General features: G+C 35.4%; 1 protein-coding gene across 5 annotated transcripts in view; it reads right to left on the bottom strand.

Annotated features, from left to right (window-relative positions):
* Positions 1-20,516, bottom strand: part of Chd2 (chromodomain helicase DNA binding protein 2) — a 125,526-nt gene that overhangs the window by 27,668 nt on the left and 77,342 nt on the right. For all 5 annotated transcript variants that reach the window (XM_046436623.2, XM_046436613.2, XM_058576962.1 and 2 more), the window contains 9 exons: positions 18,748-18,918; positions 17,146-17,321; positions 12,072-12,113; positions 10,661-10,800; positions 5,845-5,983; positions 5,547-5,697; positions 4,311-4,433; positions 2,397-2,525; positions 1,337-1,477 (listed from right to left, as the gene is read on the bottom strand). In XM_046436623.2, coding sequence (XP_046292579.1) covers positions 1,337-1,477; positions 2,397-2,525; positions 4,311-4,433; positions 5,547-5,697; positions 5,845-5,983; positions 10,661-10,800; positions 12,072-12,113; positions 17,146-17,321; positions 18,748-18,918 — 1,212 coding nt within the window. The remainder of the gene's footprint in view (positions 1-1,336; positions 1,478-2,396; positions 2,526-4,310; positions 4,434-5,546; positions 5,698-5,844; positions 5,984-10,660; positions 10,801-12,071; positions 12,114-17,145; positions 17,322-18,747; positions 18,919-20,516) is intronic.

A 20,516-nucleotide genomic window follows, 5' to 3' on the forward strand; every position in this document is an offset into this window, starting at 1 on the left:
TACCTTTATTTATTTTTATATGGTCCTGAGGATCAAACCCGGGCCCTCAAACGTGCTAGGCGAACGCTCTACTGCTTAGCCACAATCCCAGCCCCCTGTTCTTGTATTTCTATTGTTGAAATATTTCATTTTTAAAAAAAAAAGAATGACTTAGCCAGGCACCTGCCTTGTTTAGCAAGACCCTTAGGAACTTAGCGATACACTGTCTCAAAAAGGACTGGGGATGTAGCTCATCCTGGAAATACACCTGGAATAAATCTCCAAAATAAATAAAATTGAATGTCTTTCTGTGGACAAATGCAGACATATTTGTCAGAGTATGATTTATACTGTTTAAATTGGAAAGCAGCCAGGCATGGAGAAGAATGCCTGTAATCCCAGATACTTAGAAGGCTGAGATTAGAGGATCACAAATTCAAGGCCAGCCTGGACAAATTATAAAATAAAAAGGACTGGGGTCGTAGCTCAATGGTAAAGGTCCCCAGTTCAATTCCCAGTACTGCCAAAAAAAAAAAAAGCAATTTCAACATGGGAGATTTGAATTGCTTCCAATAAGTTATAGCTAAACAAAATTCTCTCTACCTATTAAACATTCTTTTTAACACTTGTTTATTCAATGAAAAGCTGCTTACTGCTAAGCAGAAAGAAAAGGCTACTCAAATGGTCTGAACTAATTTTTATTCTATTTTTGTACTTATGTGCATAAGAGAAAAGTTTCAAAGGTACCACTGGGTGGTAGAATAGAGGTGTTAATTTTGTGTTTTAGCAATGATAAGTGAGTAATTACAATTGTTCTTTAAGAAGTCAGCAAGCATACATCCAATACTGTACTAATCCTGTGGTTTGGAATGAACTTCAAAAAGGTCCCAACATGAAGATTTTATAGCAAGGCTTTCTATCCGTGTCTACTGCAAAAATTCTTGCTATTTGTTCCAAATCCTAAACTCTCCAAATTTCCAAATCCATTTGTGAATTGTGCTCTTCTAATATGAATCTAAGAACGTGTTTCAAGCAGTTACCTGTTCATGCAAATTCTCTCACTTGTCCTATCTCACCTCAAACATCCCCCTCCCCCAAAACATGTATAAAAGATCAAGTAAAGGCCTTGTATATTAAAGAATATCCTGAACTTGTGCGTGTACACATGCACACACATACACGCACAAACACCCCTCTGCAAGGATTGGTGCAAGCATACCTCTGACAGCCCCATCTTTTTTCTTGAATATACTCATAAAAAGAGAGTCCAGTGCCCTCAATCTCCATTCCATTTCTAGATCTAAAAATAAATTTCAGAGGCTCTGGGTATCTCCAATAAGCAGAATGGCATCATTACCTTCTCTTTCTTATCTTTTGACTTCTTCCTTTCTTTGTCCCCTTCTTTGTCTTTCCTAGAACTCATTTGCTTCTCCTTGTTCTCTTTGTTCTCTTTCTTCTTCTGTTTTTTCTTCATTGGACTTTTTTCTAAGCCATCATCCTAGGAAACAAATAGGGCTATGAACTTTTGCCTTCAACTTTATATCTACTTGTTTACTTCCTCGAGAAAGCAGCACTGCTCTCAGTGATTCATCACTGTGCTTAAACCTAAAAGCTTGTTTTCAATCACAGAGCTTTAAAGCACTCATTTGCACAATTCTCAATTCTCTAGTAATGACCAGTGCAGGCAGATCCTCTTTATTTAAATCATCTTATGTAATTCTCATAACAACTCTTTGAGATAGGTATTATCAGCTGCAGGTGTAGCTCAGTGGTCAAGCATTTTCCTAGCACACATGAGGTACTGAGTTCGAATCCCAGCAGTGTTTTGGAGTCACTATCATTCCCATTCCATAGACAGAAAAAAACTGAGAATTAAAGAAAGTAAAGAGATTGTATACCTGTCTAGTCAGCTAGTAATTGATAAAGTTCTAATATCTGAATTCACATATGCAGACTCAAATCCATGCTAATTCCTATAATCTCAAAGTATTACACTCTAAGAGCAACCAAATAAAATCCAATAAAGTTGTCACTCATGGAAATAATACTGAATAATACTAATTTACTAACTGGCAGACTTTGGGCCAAACCAGACTCACAAGGTTTTGTTTGCACATACAATTGACTTTATAGTACATGCCCCTTTATATAAGCCTGGGCTTTCTTTCAATATTAGTATTGGAATATTGCCTAATTACCCAAATGAGGCTAAGTACCAATTGCCATTTATTTATTATTAAAATATTCATGGTTCCACACATTAGTTCTATCAGTTATGAATTTGCAACTACATTCTTCTCCAATAGATTAAGCAAAATATATATACATAAATCTACATGTAAACGATTTTATACCAGTTGGCACAATATAGACCTAAAAGAATAATAATAACCCTCAAATAAAATCTACCCTTATACCTTTACTTCTCCTTCCTCTGATGGATTATCTGAGTGTCTAGGAGATGAAAACTCAAGTCCATGCTCATCTTTCAACCTCGGTGCTTTGTTTTCCTTTTTTACTCGAGGCTTCCGCTTTTTTAATTTGGCCTGGGGAAAAAAAAGAAAATAATGATAAAATTACAAATCAAGTCCTTCAAATGCATGACAAATAACATTTGATCCTTTGAAGCAGTAGTAGCTACATAATTAAAACAAGAAAGAGTCCAACTAATTTTACCTCGAAACAAAACAAAATATAAAACCCTGTAGGGAGAATACATATCCCATACTATATAAAGACATCCATATTCCTTGAACCTATTGACTCAACTTTTTTGGAATTTGTCCTAAAGATAGAATTTTTGCCAAAAAGGGCAGGCAGTACCTTATATACAAAAATAGAAATAAAAATAACATATTACAGTCAGGGATGTGGTTCAGTGCTACGACACTTGTCTAACATGCATAAGGCCCTGGGTTCAAACTCCAGTACCACTAATAATGATAATAATAAAAATAAAAATATTAAAGATAACAATATTAACAATAAAAATCCTAGAAACAAAGTACTTTATTAGCAGGGTGCAATGGTGCAAAATCATAATCCCTGTGACCCAGGAGGCTGAGGCAAGAGGATCACAAATTCAAAGCCAGCCTCATCAACTTAGTAAGGCCTAAGTAACTTAATAAGACCCTGTCTCAAAAAATAAAAAGAGTTGAAGATGTAGATCAGAGGTTAAATACCCATGGATTCAATCCCCAATCCCAAAATAATAACAACCAAAAAAAAAAGTACACAAAAGTATTTTATCTAAAAATAAGAAAAAGGTTAAAATATTTATCCACTCAAATATGATACAGAAATCTAAAACACCTCTATCTAAAATCTAAAACATAATAATATTACACATTCACTATATTACATAGTATCTGCAGAATGATATGCTATATTATTATACTATTGCCTGAAAAGGGTAATTTTGGGGGGAATGAGGTGGTGCTAGGGATTGAACTCAGGGGCACTCAACCACTGAGCCACAACCCCAGCCCTATTTTGTTTTTTAATTAGAGACAAGGTCTCACTGAGTTGCTTAGTGCCTCACTTTTGCTTAGGCTAGCTTTGAACTCACAATCCTCCTGTCTCACCTCCCAAGCTGCTGGGATTACAGGCATGCACCACCATGCCCAGCAAGAACAAGGTACAATTTTTTTCTACAATTTGTTTTATTTATAATACAAGGAAACTAACACAAGTGGCATATCTATAAAAGAGCACTTAAGAAACATGCACACACACAGACTGTAGTAGAGGATGTAACTTATATTATCTCATAACTATGATTCCCCATCTTTCTAGGCCTGAACTGAAATGGTAAACTGGGAAAATAAAGGAAGATAAAGTTCAGATAAATTCATTAGCAGCTCAGTTGGTATTTTTCAATTAGCTAGTAAGATACTCATAACTGAAGTTCAGTTTTTTATATTAACTGTGGATTCCAACTGTCCATTTTACTCCTGGGATCCATTATTACAAGTAGCCCAATTAGATACAATAGACAATCCTTATGTTCCCAAACTGAGGAAGCAGAAAAAGGGAATAGTTAACAGTACGTCTGAACTAGTGGCACTGAGGACTGTGAGGATTAATGATTCAGTATTTGAAGAGAATGGGTTTGTAAGAAAATTGCCAAGATGTTACAGTCAATTATTAAATGCATATTTCTATTATTACCAACCAAACCATAATCATGGAACCTCAAAAGCAGTATTTGATCATGGAAAGGTAATGTTCTGTGCAGGGCCCGGAAAGGATATTTCTTTTTCCTACCTAAATCTGTGGGGTTGGAGCCTTGGAACCCTGAAAAACACCCAGCTGACAATGCACTCACTCACCTCTTCCCCGCCTGTCACAGCCCCCTTCTTCTCCAGACCCTTCCTGAGCAGCTTCAGCAAGTAATCCGCTCGAGTCTGTAGCTGCTTCCCCTGAGGCTTTTTATCTGTCTCCACAGGCAGAATCTTCAACAGGAAAGGAAGAGAAGCACCCGCCACCACCCATAACCGGTTAGTAAATGAGGATAAACAGGTAACAAAGAACTCAGCACAGTTCTTTCCCTCCCCAACCACCCAAAACATAGATAAAGCCTCAGATCCTATCTCATGTCCATGGCTCCCAGTCACTGAAAATCCCTTATGAGCCGTTCTCATTTTACAAAATGGGATGGAGAAATCCAGCTCTCCCACTGGCTCCTACCTGTGCTGTTAACAGGGTAGAACAACTCAGGTAGGAGGGGCTTGTGGCTTCATCTGCTAGAGCATCCCAGCCGTCGTGGATTTCCTCCTTCCAGGAGCAGGGAATCCCTGGAGCTAGGTTAAAGCTTTGTTTTAGATTGAAAATGCTTCTTAGAGCATTGCCGGAGAGCATTGAGCTATGCCAGGACATGATCTGCTCCCTGCTACCACAGTTGGACCTCTCAGGCCAGACTGGATTTGGTCTCAGTGCTTATGACAGGGTGCTGTCACCCTCCTAAAACCCAGATGGGATGAGCATTGTTTGATGTGCCAGGAAAAGCCCTGCTAGGAGCATCACCTGGAGCAAATCCTACAAAAATTTAAGCCAGTTTTCCTTGTGTTCAGCTCTAACTATGGCCTTTTTACTTGCAACAGACAGGGTGGGAGGCTCAATTTTGTGGGAGAAATACTGTCAAAATTTAATTCCACTACAAGAAATACCAAGGCGACACTCATTCTTTGTGTAAAGAAATATGGTTGTTTCAAACATACTCTGAAAGAAAGGGCCAACAACGGGGCCTAGAAGTGCTTTTATTATTAATAAACTTACCCTGGTATTTGTTGTAATGAGATCTGACCTCTAGTAAATATCAATATTTTAAGATTTCTCCTAAAATTTCATTTGGCTATTTTTTGTCTTTCCCTTTATCATTATCTGTGAGACAGAGCCACAGTCCATTAAAGATGGCAACATTTCCAAGGATAAAGAAATCCCAGGAAATTACTATTCTGTTAGTATTCAATTTGATCACCCCTTCTTGAAAATAGATAAAAATAAGTAATCAATAGAAAAAAGTATACAATAAATGTAGCAATCTCTAGCATCACAGAGTTACTTACTTTATCTGTCAGTTTCAACTCTGGGTCCGTCTTAATTAACTCCCAGTTTCCATAGCCATGTTCATAAATTCCTAGCAGCAAGCGAGAGTCATCTTCCACTCCCCACTCTACATCAAAGTGTGCAGCTTTCACCCGACAGGTTAAGCAGTATCTAAATGGGGTTTAAAAACAGGAGGACATTACAAAAGAGAATTTTCTGAAATATTAAAGAAGAGAGAATGAACAAACTAAATAACTACGTGTAACTAATATCAAACCTATGTTCAACCACCCTACATGTACCACAAAATATACTCACTTTTTTTTTTCTTCAGGGTCCACAGGGATGGATTTATGCAGCATCTCAAACTCTTCTTCATGTTGGATAATGGATTTCACATTAACCTGAACTCCAGATATCTTGATTGTTGGACCTCTCCTTTTCCCTGGCCCTTTCCCTAATAAACACAAATTTTACAATTCTTAAATGAGAACTATTAAAGTTTCAGACACAACATTATCACCATTTATCACTATGAGTCCTGAACTCTTAGTCCCTTCTCTATAATCCCTGGTTTATCGTTAATTCAAAGATACAATCTATAAAACAAACATTTTTTTCAATTAATATTTATATTCAATTAATATGTACAAAACAGAATTGTGCAAAACACTTAAGAGTTTCTTTAATATACTGATGCTTGCAATTATAATTTAACTCTCCTATTTTTATATGACTATTCAAAAACTAACATAAACTAACATAAGAAGACTCTGAAGGTATCATATTATGAAGTTTCTTCCTTGTTTTCCTACCGATCCAATTAGCAGATTTTTTACAAATTCAAATGTTTTAAAGATGATTCATACTTGACCTTCATAATATTGAAACTGAAAAAGTATAGGATCACAGAAACATCTAAACCATTTGAAATGATAAAGATGAAAAGGTTGCCCTAATCTATATGATTATAATGATCCACGTCAGGTGCAGCAGTGCACATCTACAATTCCAGCCTCATGGGAAGCTGAGGCAGGAGGACATTAACTTGGAGATCAGCCTCAACAACTTATGGAGACCTGTCACAAAATGAAAAAATTTTAAAGGGGCTAGGGATATAGCTTAGTGGTAAAGAGTCCCTGGGTGAAAGGAAGGAAGGAACGGATGAAAAAAAGAATGAAGAAACGAAGGAATGAATTTCAATGATCCGAGAAGTAAAAATAAAACCCAGTTACTCTAACCAGAGAGACCAAGTTGAAATCTGCAAGATAATGCCACTTGTTAAGTGAGAATAAAGACGGTTCTCGATAGAAAGTGAGCTAAATATATGAAGAACCAGTTTATGAACAACAAAATGTTAGTACTCTTGGACATGCACAGCCTTGCTCACTACAAAAAAAAAAAATGAAATGAAATGCATTTCTCATTTATGAGCAAAATATCCAAGCAATTAAAATATATTCTGTTTGTGAGGCTTGTTAATAGGTACTAATAAATATTTCTGTTGGTAATGTAAAAGGCACTAGATTTATAAAGGAGGATTTGCAATCTCAAAGCGAAGCATCCTCCAGGCTCCAGCAGGACCCACTTCTAGAAATCTATCCCAAAGACATGCTGACTAAGATATATATATTTAAAAAAATAATTTCATTAGACCATATTTATTCTTTGTGAATTTATTTGTAACAGCAAAAGAGGAAAAGAAACCCATCAATAGGGAACAAAAAAGATAAGTTGACACACATCTACATGGAAGAATTCTGGGAAATTGTAAAAGAAAGGAAGATGATCTCTACATGACATGGAGTGCTTTCAGATATGAAGCTAAATTAAGTGTACAGCAGAGCATGTATTATGTTTTCATCTGTAGAAGAGGAACTAAACTACACAGAAGCTTAGATTTTTTTTAAAAAAAATAGAATAACAAACTCAAAACCTTAGATTAGGTAGAGGGAAGTGATGGGAGGGAAGCAGAGGGAATGTGGGAAAGACAGTGGAATGAAACAGACATTATTACTGTATGTATATATGTGACTATATGACCAATATGATTCTGTATCAAATACACTCAGAAAAATGAGAAATTATATCCCATCTATTATGATATATCAAACTGCATAAATGCATTCTACTGTCACGTACAACTAATTAAAACAAATTTTAAAATTATTAGGGATGGTAACCAAAGAATTAGAGGAGAACAGGAATGGAAAATAGGGATGAAAGTAAGACTCTCCAAATATACCTTATTTTACTCTCTTTACTTTGGACCATGTAAGTGTTTTAGCAATTAAAAAAAAAAAAAGTTAAATCAGAATAATAATGCTTCCTAAAAATTAAAAATAAATATAAACAAGGGTCTATAAATTAAGTTGATGGTATAACCATATACAGAAAAGAACAATTTCAAATAGTTTTTAAATACTGTACATTGTTAGTGGGAATATACTAAGAACATAAAAACATACCAAAAAAAATCAAACTTTGTGTGAGAGTCTTATTATAACAGGAAGATTAGCATTGACATTTGGAAATGTATGCATATAATTGTTAATATTTTCAGAAACAATATCAATAATCTTACATTGAAAATGGAAATGTCAACCTGGACTAAAAATATGTTAAATACAAGTGTATAGGAAATACAGGTTTAGGGGAATCAAATTATACAATGCCAAGAAGAAGCAATTAACCAGATCCAGAATGTAAACATGCAGAAAAAGAGGGATGTGCAAGAATAAAATTACAGCATTTGCCAATAAATATACAGAATGCAGAGCATCAGGCTAAGTGAAATAAGCTAGATTCAGAAAATCAAGGATCTATTTTCTCTCATGTGCAAAAGCTAGAGCAAACTGAAGGAAAAAGGGGGGCTGTGGATAGGACACCATAAGGATAGAGGAAAGATCAGTGGAATACAAGAAGAAAACTGAGGGAGAGGCAGGAGAAAAGGAAAGGAAACAGGCGATGGATTTAATAAAATTATACTATGTGCATATATAAATACACCACAGTATATTATCTATAAAGCACCAACTAAAAATAAATATATAAATAAATAGAAAGAACAACAGTATAGTACAGGTAGGGAAATGGAGGGAGGAGGGGAAGAAAAGAAGAGACTCTGGGGACAAAAGTGGAGCAAATTCCATACATGCATGATTTATGTCAAAATAAGCCCAACTTGCTGAGCATGGAGGCGCATGCCTGTCAGCCTAGTAACTCAGGAGACTGAGGCAGAAGGATCACAAGTTCGAAGCCAGGCTCAGCCACTTAGTAAGACCCTGTTTCAAAATAAAAAAGTCTGGAAATGTGGCTCAGAGGTCCATTACCTCCCCTCCCCGCAAAAAAAAAAAAAAAAAAAACCTATTATTTATAACTATAATGTACTGATGAAAGAAAAAATTTAAAAAAAAAAGAGATGTGGAGAGGAAGGAACTATTAGACGGAAATATCTCCAAAATATACTGAGATGAGATGAGCACAATGATGCACGCCTATAGTTCCAGTGGCTCAGAAGGCTGAGATTTGCAATATCAAAGCAAAGCATGTATATATCCCCCTCAGCAACTTTAGCAAGGTCCTAAGCAACTTGACAAGACGCTGTCTCAAAATATGTGCCTCAGTGGTTATGTGCCCTTGGGTTCAATCCCAGGTATCAAAAAAAAAAAAAAACAAAAAAAACACTGAGGTGGAAAAAAATCAATGAATAGAGCAGTATGCATACCACACTACCTTTAATTTGTGTTTAAGAGGGAAAACACACAATCTATATAAAACACACACACACACGTTTTTCTAAATTTCTTAAAAAGAGACAAACACTGGGGGCTATGTGTTTTTCATTTTTGAGCCATGTTTATTTAATTTGAAATAATTACAAAGAAAAAAACATGATAAACCTAAAGTTACTTTTGGATGTATTTTAGATGCTGTAAAAACACATATTCAAAATCTCAGGCTTTTATTTGTCTTTTGAAAACAAATTTATTTGAAACAATGGCCCCAGGAATGTTAAGCAAAAGCTATCCCTCTGAGCTACACCCCCATCCCTAAAAGTACATATTCAGATTATTATCCAAATCACTCAAGCTATTTTCTTTTACCAAAAAATATTTTTAATATATATCTAAATTACTTTTAATTTCTTTTCATTAAAGTACAGCAAAGTTTATTAAAAGGGAAAGGAGGAGGAAAGCACCCTCAAGGAAGACAGTGGATCCTCTCAGAGGAGAGCAATCAAATTCTACTAATTTCAAAAAGAAGCCCTAAAAAAAAGACAATTCCAAAATATAAATAATTAATAGACAACAGTGAAAGCCAGATACTACATTAACAAGCAGTTAATAGTTCAGTAAGAACTATTCAATTAATTACCCAAACTTTCTTATTACTATTATTCCATTTTGCAAATGAAAGAGTTGAGGTAATTTAACTCAGAAGTCTTAACCAAACTTTTAGGTAACTGGTTGCCTCTGGCATCTGAACCACAGCTCAACAAAACCTCCAAATAATAGGTAGCTTAACAATACCTTCATTTCTATGAGGTGTCCTTAAACAATGACTACTTTAGAGCTCTCGTAAACATGCCTGTACCTCTAAAAAATAAAAAATAAAAAAACATTCTGATATCTAAGAGAAAACGTACTTCCTAGATGTTCGATCCAATTTTTAAAAATTCTACTTGATGAACATTTCAATGTAACAAATGTTTACAACTGTCATTCAATATTTTATCTATTCCAATTAATTTTCTAAGTTCTTTACATTTGTAGCAACCTAAGAATACATATATGTATATCCAAATAATTAATGATGTTTGTGGAATGTAACACCCCCTCATTTGCAAACAAAATACAGAGGCATCCATTCAGCTTTGTCCCTCAGGTCTTTGTATCATTCAAACCAATTTAAACTTTCTATAGCAACATAACACTAATCATTTCATCTTGTTAATTATTCTACACCTTTACAAACCAACTCCATTTGTGTGTAGATCTATGGGATCTTAGAACACTGAGCTCAGGAAAAGGCAGCTCAGAATGCACACCATAAAGCAGGAGGCAAGCCCTTCAGCAACAGAAATAGACCAGACCTTTAGCACCAGAGTGCTACAGATGATCTGTTAACTCACCCTCACTGGCATTTTCTTTCAACTGTTCTTCATATTCCTGCATAGCTGACACACAGCTATTGTGAATCAGTTCACCCAGGCGTTTCAAGTCTGCCACAGACTTATCCACAAGCTCAGCATCTCGTGCTATGCACTCCAATCTAAGGAAGGACAAACATGGACACTTTTCTCAACATCACAAGATAATACTACGTCTCATATAAGTTTGCTCCTACAAAGACACTTTTCTCTGCCTTCATTCATGGCTCATTAACAATAACAACTGCTTCACATTAACTAAGAGCTAACTCACTCATTTTCCATCTTTAAGAATTGTGCCTTAGGATATTTCACAAAACCAAAGTAATCTCAAAAATTTAAAATGAGAGGTTTCAAAACTTAGTTTATTAAACAAATGGGCTATCTGCTACTGTCAGTATATGACATGCTTAAAGACTATTGCATCTTTCTATTCACTTTCCTTTCTCCACTCTACCTTCACTCATTGCAATGTTCATAGAAGCACAGTATAGCTAACTTCTCCAATGTATTCAGATCATCTCTAAGTTGTAGGGAGCACATAAACACAAAGGCTAAAAATCATGATGTCAAAAGGAACCAAACCTACTTCATCCACATGTTGGTAGTTGTTAAGGTAACTGGTTCAAAGATAAATATGGAGGTCAGCCAAGTCCAGGAAAGATGTGCCTGACTTTTGCAATTTTGCTGTGACTCACTGCTATACATCACTGCTTCCTCTCCAAATGGAAAGCATAAAACCAAAAACACAAGCTTGGAATTTTCACCAGAACAGTATCAGAAATAAGAGAGGGGAAACTGGCATATGCTTTAAATTGGTGCTATTATTTACAGGATATATTGTTGATTTTTAGAAAACAAAATACTTAACTACTTGAAATAAGTCTTATGTTAAAATCCAACTTCTGAAATCATATTTTGAATGCTTGTAGAGTAGTACCAATAGCTAACCATTTTGTAAGTCACTACAGGCAAGGTGATATAAGTTATATTTTTAATCTTCACAATACCTTGTAAAAATGTACAAGATTACTAAGTCAAAAAGACATTACTAAATCTAAGAATTAAAACATAAATAACCCAGCCTCTTCAGCTATAGTTACCTAAACATCTCTTTGGGAAACACACTGTTTTGAATTTACTTGATTTACCTCCCCCTAAGGTATAAATCTCTGACTGGTCTATCTGTATCATCTTCATACCCTTCCAGAAAGGGACATGCACCTGATTGATATGTTTATGAAAGAATACTGTTTCCAGGGGGGAAAAAAAAGTTCCCAGAATATTAAAAGAAAAATATTACCAGAGAGAGAGAGAGAGAGAGAGAGAGAGAGAGAGAACTTGCTATACAATAAAGCTGAAAAAGAGGATAAAGAATTATCACTGAGCTTACCGTTCAAGAGGGAGACCAAACTTCTTATAAGCCTTGATGAACCTAAGAATATGATCAAAAAAAAAAATTAAAACCCAGGAACCAGTTATAACACATCCTGTAATGAAATATGAGCCATTCAAATTGTCAAAAATAGACTGGCAACACCCAATCTTTGCAACAATCACTAAATAAATAAACATTGAGCATCTTTGAAAAGAGATAACTTAAAATAATAAACATTAAAGATTTAACTTTATTTTCAGTGACTGATCAAGAAATTTCTTGGAGCTGTAACAGAGAATTGTGAGTTTAGAAGATGTGAGTTTATGAAGTTCACTATGTAATAAATGACTCAATCACCACAAGTCTATTGTGATAAAAACCCAGTATCATTCATTGGCCTACTTAAGTCTATATAATATAATATTTTTAATTATTTTCTGTTCAATAATACAGCCATAAGATTTATATGACTTTCTCCAACATTTTTTAAAATTAGGCAGAATAAAATAATTGACTTGAAACTTCTTAGGCCAAACTATTTTGAAATTCTAGTCACTCCTGCCCAACCATAAACCCAATCTCCTTCAATAGTCAGTACCTTAAACTATGCTATATATAGCCTGTGCTAACACCTTCTCCCCATCTGCAATGCTTACCACATAGCACTTTCACTAAAAAGCAAGATGTCACAATAATGTCAAGGACATCATTGTAATATGCCAAATTACTATGACAGTATGGTATGTAATAGTGTAAGGAGAGTGCTAAAAAAAAATGGAAACAGAGGATATGGCAACTGAAGAAAACAGGAGGGAATATAACAGCTATGAAATACTAAAGGAAGAACAAGGACTAGGAAAGTGTTAAATATGAAAGCAAACCTGAAGATTATTCCTCAACTCTACACTTTTCCTTCCTGAAATATATTGAAATGTTTCACTTCTAAAATAATGGTTTGAGATTTACCGGAAAATTATATGGGAGCTGGGTATGCATGTAGCTCAGTGATAATGTCCTTACCTAGCATGCTCAAGGCCCTGAGTTTAATCCCTAGCAACAAAAAAAAAATGATGATGAAAAAGATGATGATGTTGTTGATAAATAATAATACCAGGGGAAAAAAAGGTTCCCGGTATTAGTATTAAAAAGAAAATATTACCAAAGAAAAGAACCAATACCAAGGGGGAGAAGCACTTCCAACATAATAGAGTAAGGAACTCAAAAAATCTGCTCCTCCATAAAAATAATAAGAACACCAGCAAAAACTAACAAAACTCAATTACCAGAACTCTGTCAATTAAGAAAATGTTCACTGTCAACTAAGAGGCATCTGTTTAAGAAAATGGCTGCATCTGTTAAGAACATCAAGTTGCCAGGTACAGTGGCACACACCTGTGATCCCAATGCTTTGGGAGGCTAAGGCAGGAGAACTGTGATTTCAAAGCCAGCCTCAGCAACTTAGTGAGGCCCTAAGCAACTCAGCAAGACCCTATCTCTAAATAAACTATTAAAAAGGTCTGAGGGGGCTGGAGTTGTGGCTCAATGCTAGAGCATTTGCCTAGCATGTATGAGGCACTGGATTAGATTCTCAGCACTGCATATAAATAAATGAATAAAATAAGAGTCCATCGACATCTAAAAATATATACTTAAAAAAAAAGGGGGGTCTGGGGATGTGGGTCAGTGGTTAAGCACCCCTGGGTTCAATCCCAGATTCCAAAAGAAAGAACAGCAAGCTTTCTATCAACTTGCTTTATTCCCATCTCCTTCTACTTGTTCCAGCAGAGTCTTAAAAACCAACATTTTTGCAACTACAATGATTATGCTAACCTGTGACAGAGCAGCCACTAGAGGAGAAAGAACAGGTTTGGAATGTCATAAGAGCCCTATCCCTTGCAAACAGAGCTACTTGACCTGACTCAGCACCTTGAAAAGCTTCATTCAAAGAAAGAAGTCAAAGATGACTTAGGACTCTTTCTGCACAGCCCTGTTGACAGTTCATTGGTCAAAAACAATCAGATGCAGATGTTCAACATCACACTGATCAGGGCAACATAATAAGTTGGAATAAAAAGAAATTGATCAAAAACTGGAAAACTGCCCATAAAGCACCCTGAAAAGCTATGATATTCTCAAGAGTCAAGAAGACCACACATTTGTATGTCTGTATGCATGTCAGGAAAGATCTTAGAAGGTCCTATCCTCTCAATTCTAGCTGACCTTGATGATCTGGCACATGCAGGAATTTAAAATTAAGGCAGAGTTGTAAACTGCCTCCGATCGCACTGAAACGTGCCCTAAGATACATACTAAGTCCCTCAACAAAGGTAGGCAGATCTTAAAGAAAAGCTCTGCCCAACCATTAATTAACTTCTCAGCCAAAAGAACAGACTTCAAAAAACATGAACAAAGAATACAGACTTCACAGAACTAGCCTAGGAAAGTCAGTGAACAAGCAAACAATAGCAAACACAGTAAACTCTGGCTAGTGAGGCAAATCTGATTCTGAATTTAATACATTACATTTAAAAATTACAGAACACACCAAAATGCGGGGAGTGGGGAGGGGTTAAAAGTACTATACCTGAAGAAGCCCAGAACTTACACTCATAAAACAAAGATGTTAATCTGCTATGACAAATATGTACTAGAACAAAAGCAATCCACACCTAAAGAATTAAAAAGAAAGCTAGGTGCAAGTGCACACCTATAATGTCAGAGACCCATGAGACGGAGTTAGGAGGATCACAAGTTTATAGTCAGCCTCAGCAACTCAGCAAGATCCTATCCCAAAATAAAAAAGACTGAGGATGTAGTTTAGTGGTAAAATGCCCTTGGGTTCAATCCCCATTCTCTCTCCCACATACCAAAAAAAAAAAAATTTTTTTTGAAAGAAATGTATCAAACAGAGAATGTCATAAGAAACAGACAACAGGGGGAAAAAAGTCAAATATAAATCCTGGAATTGAAAAGTATAGTAATTAAAATTTTAAAAACAAAAAAAAATCACTAGGGAGGCTCAAGAGCAGAAAAAATATTAAGCAACAGTGCAAGTCCACATGAAGAAATGAGCACCTCTAATAACTTTGAGTACATAAAAATAGTATAAATGTAGTTTTGTTTGTAACATTTTTCTTTTTGATCAGATGTATTCAGGAAATTGTGTTGAGCTGGGTATGATGATGCATACCTGTAATTTCAGCTACTTGAAAGACTGAGGTAGAAGGATTGCAAATTGGAGATCAGCCTAGATCAATGTGTTTTATAAGCCACTGAGATTAATTTTTTTAAGTCAACATGTTATTTTTAATCTCCAGTGCAACCACAAAGAAAATAACTAAAAAAAAAAAAAATATGTTTAAGACAAAAAGGGGTAATTAAAATGGTATACTAAAATATATCTATTTATCACAGAACAAACTACTAATGGATTAATTAAAGGGAAAAAAATGTGACACAGAGAAAATGAAGAGCAAGATGCAGATGTAAATCCTACCTTCTCAGTAACTGTACTGAATGTAAATGAGTCAGACTCCAATCAAAAGAGATTGGCAGAAGTAGAATAAAAATTTAAAAAAAAAAAAAAGAGAGAGAGAGAGAGATCTGATTGGCAAAAAAAAGACTTTTTAAAATAATACACCAATATGCAGCCTACAAGAAACAGGAAATTAGATTCAAAGACACAGGTTGGGAAAAAAAAAAAAAGAAATAGTACCATCTTTTTGTATTTCAAATACCCAAAAAGAGAGATTGAGTGGCTATACAATATCAGGCTAAAAAAACAGATGATGAAAAGGCCAATCTAATATACCAATTTATACATACCAATTTTAAATTGGTATGTGTAAATTGGTATATGATTGGTATATTAGCTATATTTATACATACCAATTTTAAAAGTGTATGCATCTAACCACAGGGTCCCAAAACACATGAAGCAAAAACTGATAGAACTAAAGGGTCAAACAGGCAATATAAGAATAATGGAAAACTCAACACTGTTTTCAATAACAGAAAAACTGGTCAAAAAAATCACTAAGGAATGGGAGCCTTAAACAGTAAACCAGATAAAGCTAACAAACAACTATGTAACATTCCACCCGAGAGCACAAAGCACATTTTTCTCAAAAACAATACTGAATGCAAGGAATAAAGAGGAGGTAGAATATACACACAAGCTTTGCTTCAAAGTCAAAATTGTTAAAATAATAACATATGGAGATGTTATGTTCTAATTTGCCTAGATTTACATATTTTTACAATTTTTCCTAATAAATTTAATAAAGAATAGGGGAATTTAGGTAGAAACAAAGACTGCACAGTTTCAAATATAATGACATTAAAAGACTATTTAATATGGTTACAATGCAGATTGGGCCATAAAGCTAACTATAACTATCATCATATTTTCTATTTCCTTTAGGCTTTAAAATTAGTATGAAAACTGAGGGTGGGGGGGGAGGGTGGGATGATTTAGAAGCAGCAATTTTGATCAGTTTTTTGGAGGGCAGACAGGTATAAATGTGGAATAAGTGTTGACATATAGAAAGATGTTTAAACTGATTTGAAGGTGGGTGGGGGAGAAGCTACAGAACAATGCTGTATATACCAATAAACCAAACAAACCAAATCACCACCAATCCTGATAATCATACTGATTAGACTGGTACTGGAGATGGGGGTAACAGAGGGGAGACTTAATAAAGGTAGCCTTAATTGTATCATTTTTATTTCTTACATTTATACTACGAGTAGTATAAACGTATACACGTAGACACATATATCTGTGACTGTGTGTGTGTGTGTGTGTGTGTATACAAGCTCCTGGTTGAACCTTCTTCATAAAAATGCTCTAAATAACCAGAGAACAGAAGGGAAACAGAAAGAGATGAGCAACAAACCTAAAAGATCTCAAGTGAGAAAAACTTTCTAACAGAAAGAATCATCGTGAAAATTTGGGGAAGCTTCTCTGCTATTTTTGTAGTTATTAGCCTCTGCCTATCTGTCACAAATTCAGTAATCCTATCAGCCCAAAGCTTATAGCATACTCTTCCAGACAAGCTCAAGTGAGAGCACAGGCTCTACCAACCTTCGGATCTCTGCATCAGTAAATCCCTCCACGAGGTCTTTCCTCACACTTCGGGGACGCCCTCTGCGTTTTGGCTTCTTGTCGTCATCAGAATCATCTGTCTCACTCTCTGAAGCAGAAGATCTTTGGGCCTGCCTCTTAGACTCTGTGTCAGAATCACTGTCATTTGTCTGAGCCTGAGAAAGAATAAGATCACACTTTAACAAGTGTCAGAGCCAAGAGATGAAAGGACTAAGATCAGCCCATCTTAATTCTTTAATATTCAGAACTTCCCAACATATCAGACAAGTCAATTTTCCTTTAACAAATAACCCTATCTCTAAATAAAATACAAAACAGGACTGGGGATGTGGCTCAGTGGTCAAGTGCCCCTGAGTTCAATCCCTGGTACCGCCAAAAAAAAAAAAAAAAGAAAAAAATATTGCTTGGGGAAGACAGGTTCAGAGACACTGAAATATGAGATAAGTGAACTGGATTTAAAATATTTGGATATTTTTATAATATCTACTATATAAAATATCCAATATAATATGGGTTCATTTTTGTTTCTTTGTGCTTTTGTCTTCTCCTTTGTAAAATGGAAATAAAACTATAAAATGGACCTGTGAGATAGGGTTTTCAGATGAATTAAATGAATCAATAAATGAAAATACATTAAGAACTATGCCTGGCACATAGTAAATGTTCAATGTTTAAACTATGGTGATGGACAAATCTAAGTTTGCTATCTCCAACAAAATAATTACTAAAATTAGTTTTCTCTACTTCCATGTTGCTACAAAAAAATCAAATTAGATGTACTTGTAAGGATGTTTTATAAGCTATACAACCTGGAAATGTTCCTTGGTTTTAGTTAGGTAATTTCTTTTTTTTTTTAATGTGGTGCTGAGGATCAAACCCAATGCCTCATGCGTGCCAGGCAAGCACTCCACCACTGGTCCCCTGCCCTTAGTTATGTAATCTTTTTATTTATTTATTTATTTATTTATTTATTTTTGGTACTGGGGGTTGCACTCCGGGGTACTCAACCACTAAGCCACACCCCCAGCCCTTTTTTGAATTTTATTAGAGACAGGGTCTCACTGAGTTACTTAGCACCTCACTATTGCTGAGGGTGGCTTTGAACTTGCCATTCTCCTGTCTCAACCTCCCCAGCCACTGGGATTACAGGCATGCATCACTGCGCCCAGCAGTTACGTAATCTTTTACTAAGTATTTACACCACATGCTGTGAACATGTGGTGTAAATACTTAGTAAAGACAAAATATAAGATTTGGCTCTCCAAAAGTTGAAGGCAGAATTAGATCCAAACTGTTACGATTACTATTCTAATCTCTAAGGTAAAATGCAAACTACTGTCAAATTCAGATCCTATAAAGCCATTTCATACACAGCTAAAATTGCAAAGACTTAACTCCAATGTTTCTGTGTGAGCTCTGTGAATTTTCCCATTTTCCTGTGCTAGTTTCCCACACTAGAACTGTGCTCTGCAGGTCTCTGTGTCAGGGCAACAGAGCAAGGCCTCCTCTTTGAATAACCTGCACTTATAGAGTCTAGATAGTACAAAAAGTACTTTCATAGCTTTTATCTCACTTGATCACCTTTTTAGTGGAACTACGAATTCGGGGCAGCATATAAATTTCTTCTAGTTCCTTCTGCCTCTCCTCTTCCTCTACTCTTTTCCTTTGCTCCTCTGGAATGATCTCGTCCCAGTCCTTGTGAGGACGTTCTTCCAGCTCTTCTTCATCTTCCATTGTTGCAAAATTGGCAACCTGAAAACAAATGGACAACCCATTGTCTGACATTTCTCCACTTCCAAACACCATCTGTCAAGACATCAACTTACTCAGTGCTTTTAAATTTAAGTAAAACACTGTGAGAACCAGGATTCCTATGAGATTCCATAATCAGATTATTTATACTAATTTGTATTTCCCCCAAAATCAACTTGTGAAACCTAGGGTCATCATAAATGTTACTGAAAAATAGGGAAAAAGATAAAAGATATAAACTGTTTTAAAAATTTGATTGAAAGACTATTAAATTCCACACATTTTCTAATAAATGTAACACTAATCAGATAAGTTGGGTTTATTTAAACTATAAATGCTGAATACCTAATACTAATCCATGATGAACTTACATTACTATAAATTGCCATTCAATGGAGTTCATCTGAAACAAAGCATTATAATTAAAGCACTGATTACCTAGTCAACTAGTTTTCTTACTGACTTTTATAAATAAAAATTTTATATTTTATGAAATATAAACTGTAAAATAGATAATGATTATATATGCCCAAAAGTATACTGTGGTCTAAGGAGTAAAGGTGAAAATGTAAAATGGAACAACTCCAAATAAACCTAGAAGAATATCTCATATCAAATGTTATTTAATACCCAATACCTACGTGTACCAAAACTGTACGTACCCCAAGAAGAAAAACAACCTGAATGTATGCTTGAATTTCACAGAACCAGACTGGGACTACAGAGAAACATCAATCAACTCTGGGCAGTGGTGTGCAGGCCTTAGGCCTTGGCTCCACTTTTTTTTTTTTTTTTTTTTTTTAACGTGGTACTATGTGATCAAACCCAGTGCCTCTCATGTGCTAGGCAAGCGCTATACTCAGCTACAACCTCAGCCCTCCACATTCTTTTAATAAATTCTTCCTAGCCCTTAAGACTATCATGAAGTTACAAGAGCTTCTGGAAGTTCCACGGAATATTATGATTTTTTGCCAAAATTAATTCTTTATTTTTCAATAAGGACAATAAATTTATAATAAGATTTTCAAAACTTCAAGTCAAAACAAGGTATAATGTGAGATTATTCAAAAACAAATCTTCTGGGCTGAGGATGTGGCTCAAGTGGTAGTGCGCTTGCCTAGCATGCGTGAGGCACTGGGTTCGATTCTCAGCACCACATTAAATAAAATAAAATAAAGATATTGTGTCCATCTAAAAAACTAAAAAATAAATATTAAAAAAAAAAACTTTGACCATTCTTTCAAATTAAGGATCCAGCTGAAAAACAAATGCAATGGACTTAGAGACTAGAGAGCTTTCTAGGATACCTCTCTCTCTCTCTGCCAGGTAAGGACACGATATGAGCACTCTGCAACCCAAAAGACAGCTCTCTCCAGAAACCAATATGTTGACACCCTCATCTCAGAAGCCTTCAGAACTGTGAGACAAATTTCTGTTGTTTAACTGCTCAGTCTATGGGTATTTTGTTATAGTAATTAAGATGACTTAAGACAAATAACAATAACCCATCTCTGTCCTTTTCCATGACATCCTCTCCATCCTCAGATGCATGAATTCTAATCCTGAGCTTTTGCCCCAAAATTCTTCCCTTATTACTC

Source organism: Marmota monax, unplaced genomic scaffold (assembly GCF_021218885.2).
Source record: "Marmota monax isolate L192 unplaced genomic scaffold, Marmota_monax_Labrador192_F-V1.1 WCK01_AAM20220418_F8-fsc00005, whole genome shotgun sequence".
NCBI classification, from domain to species: domain Eukaryota; kingdom Metazoa; phylum Chordata; class Mammalia; order Rodentia; family Sciuridae; genus Marmota; species Marmota monax.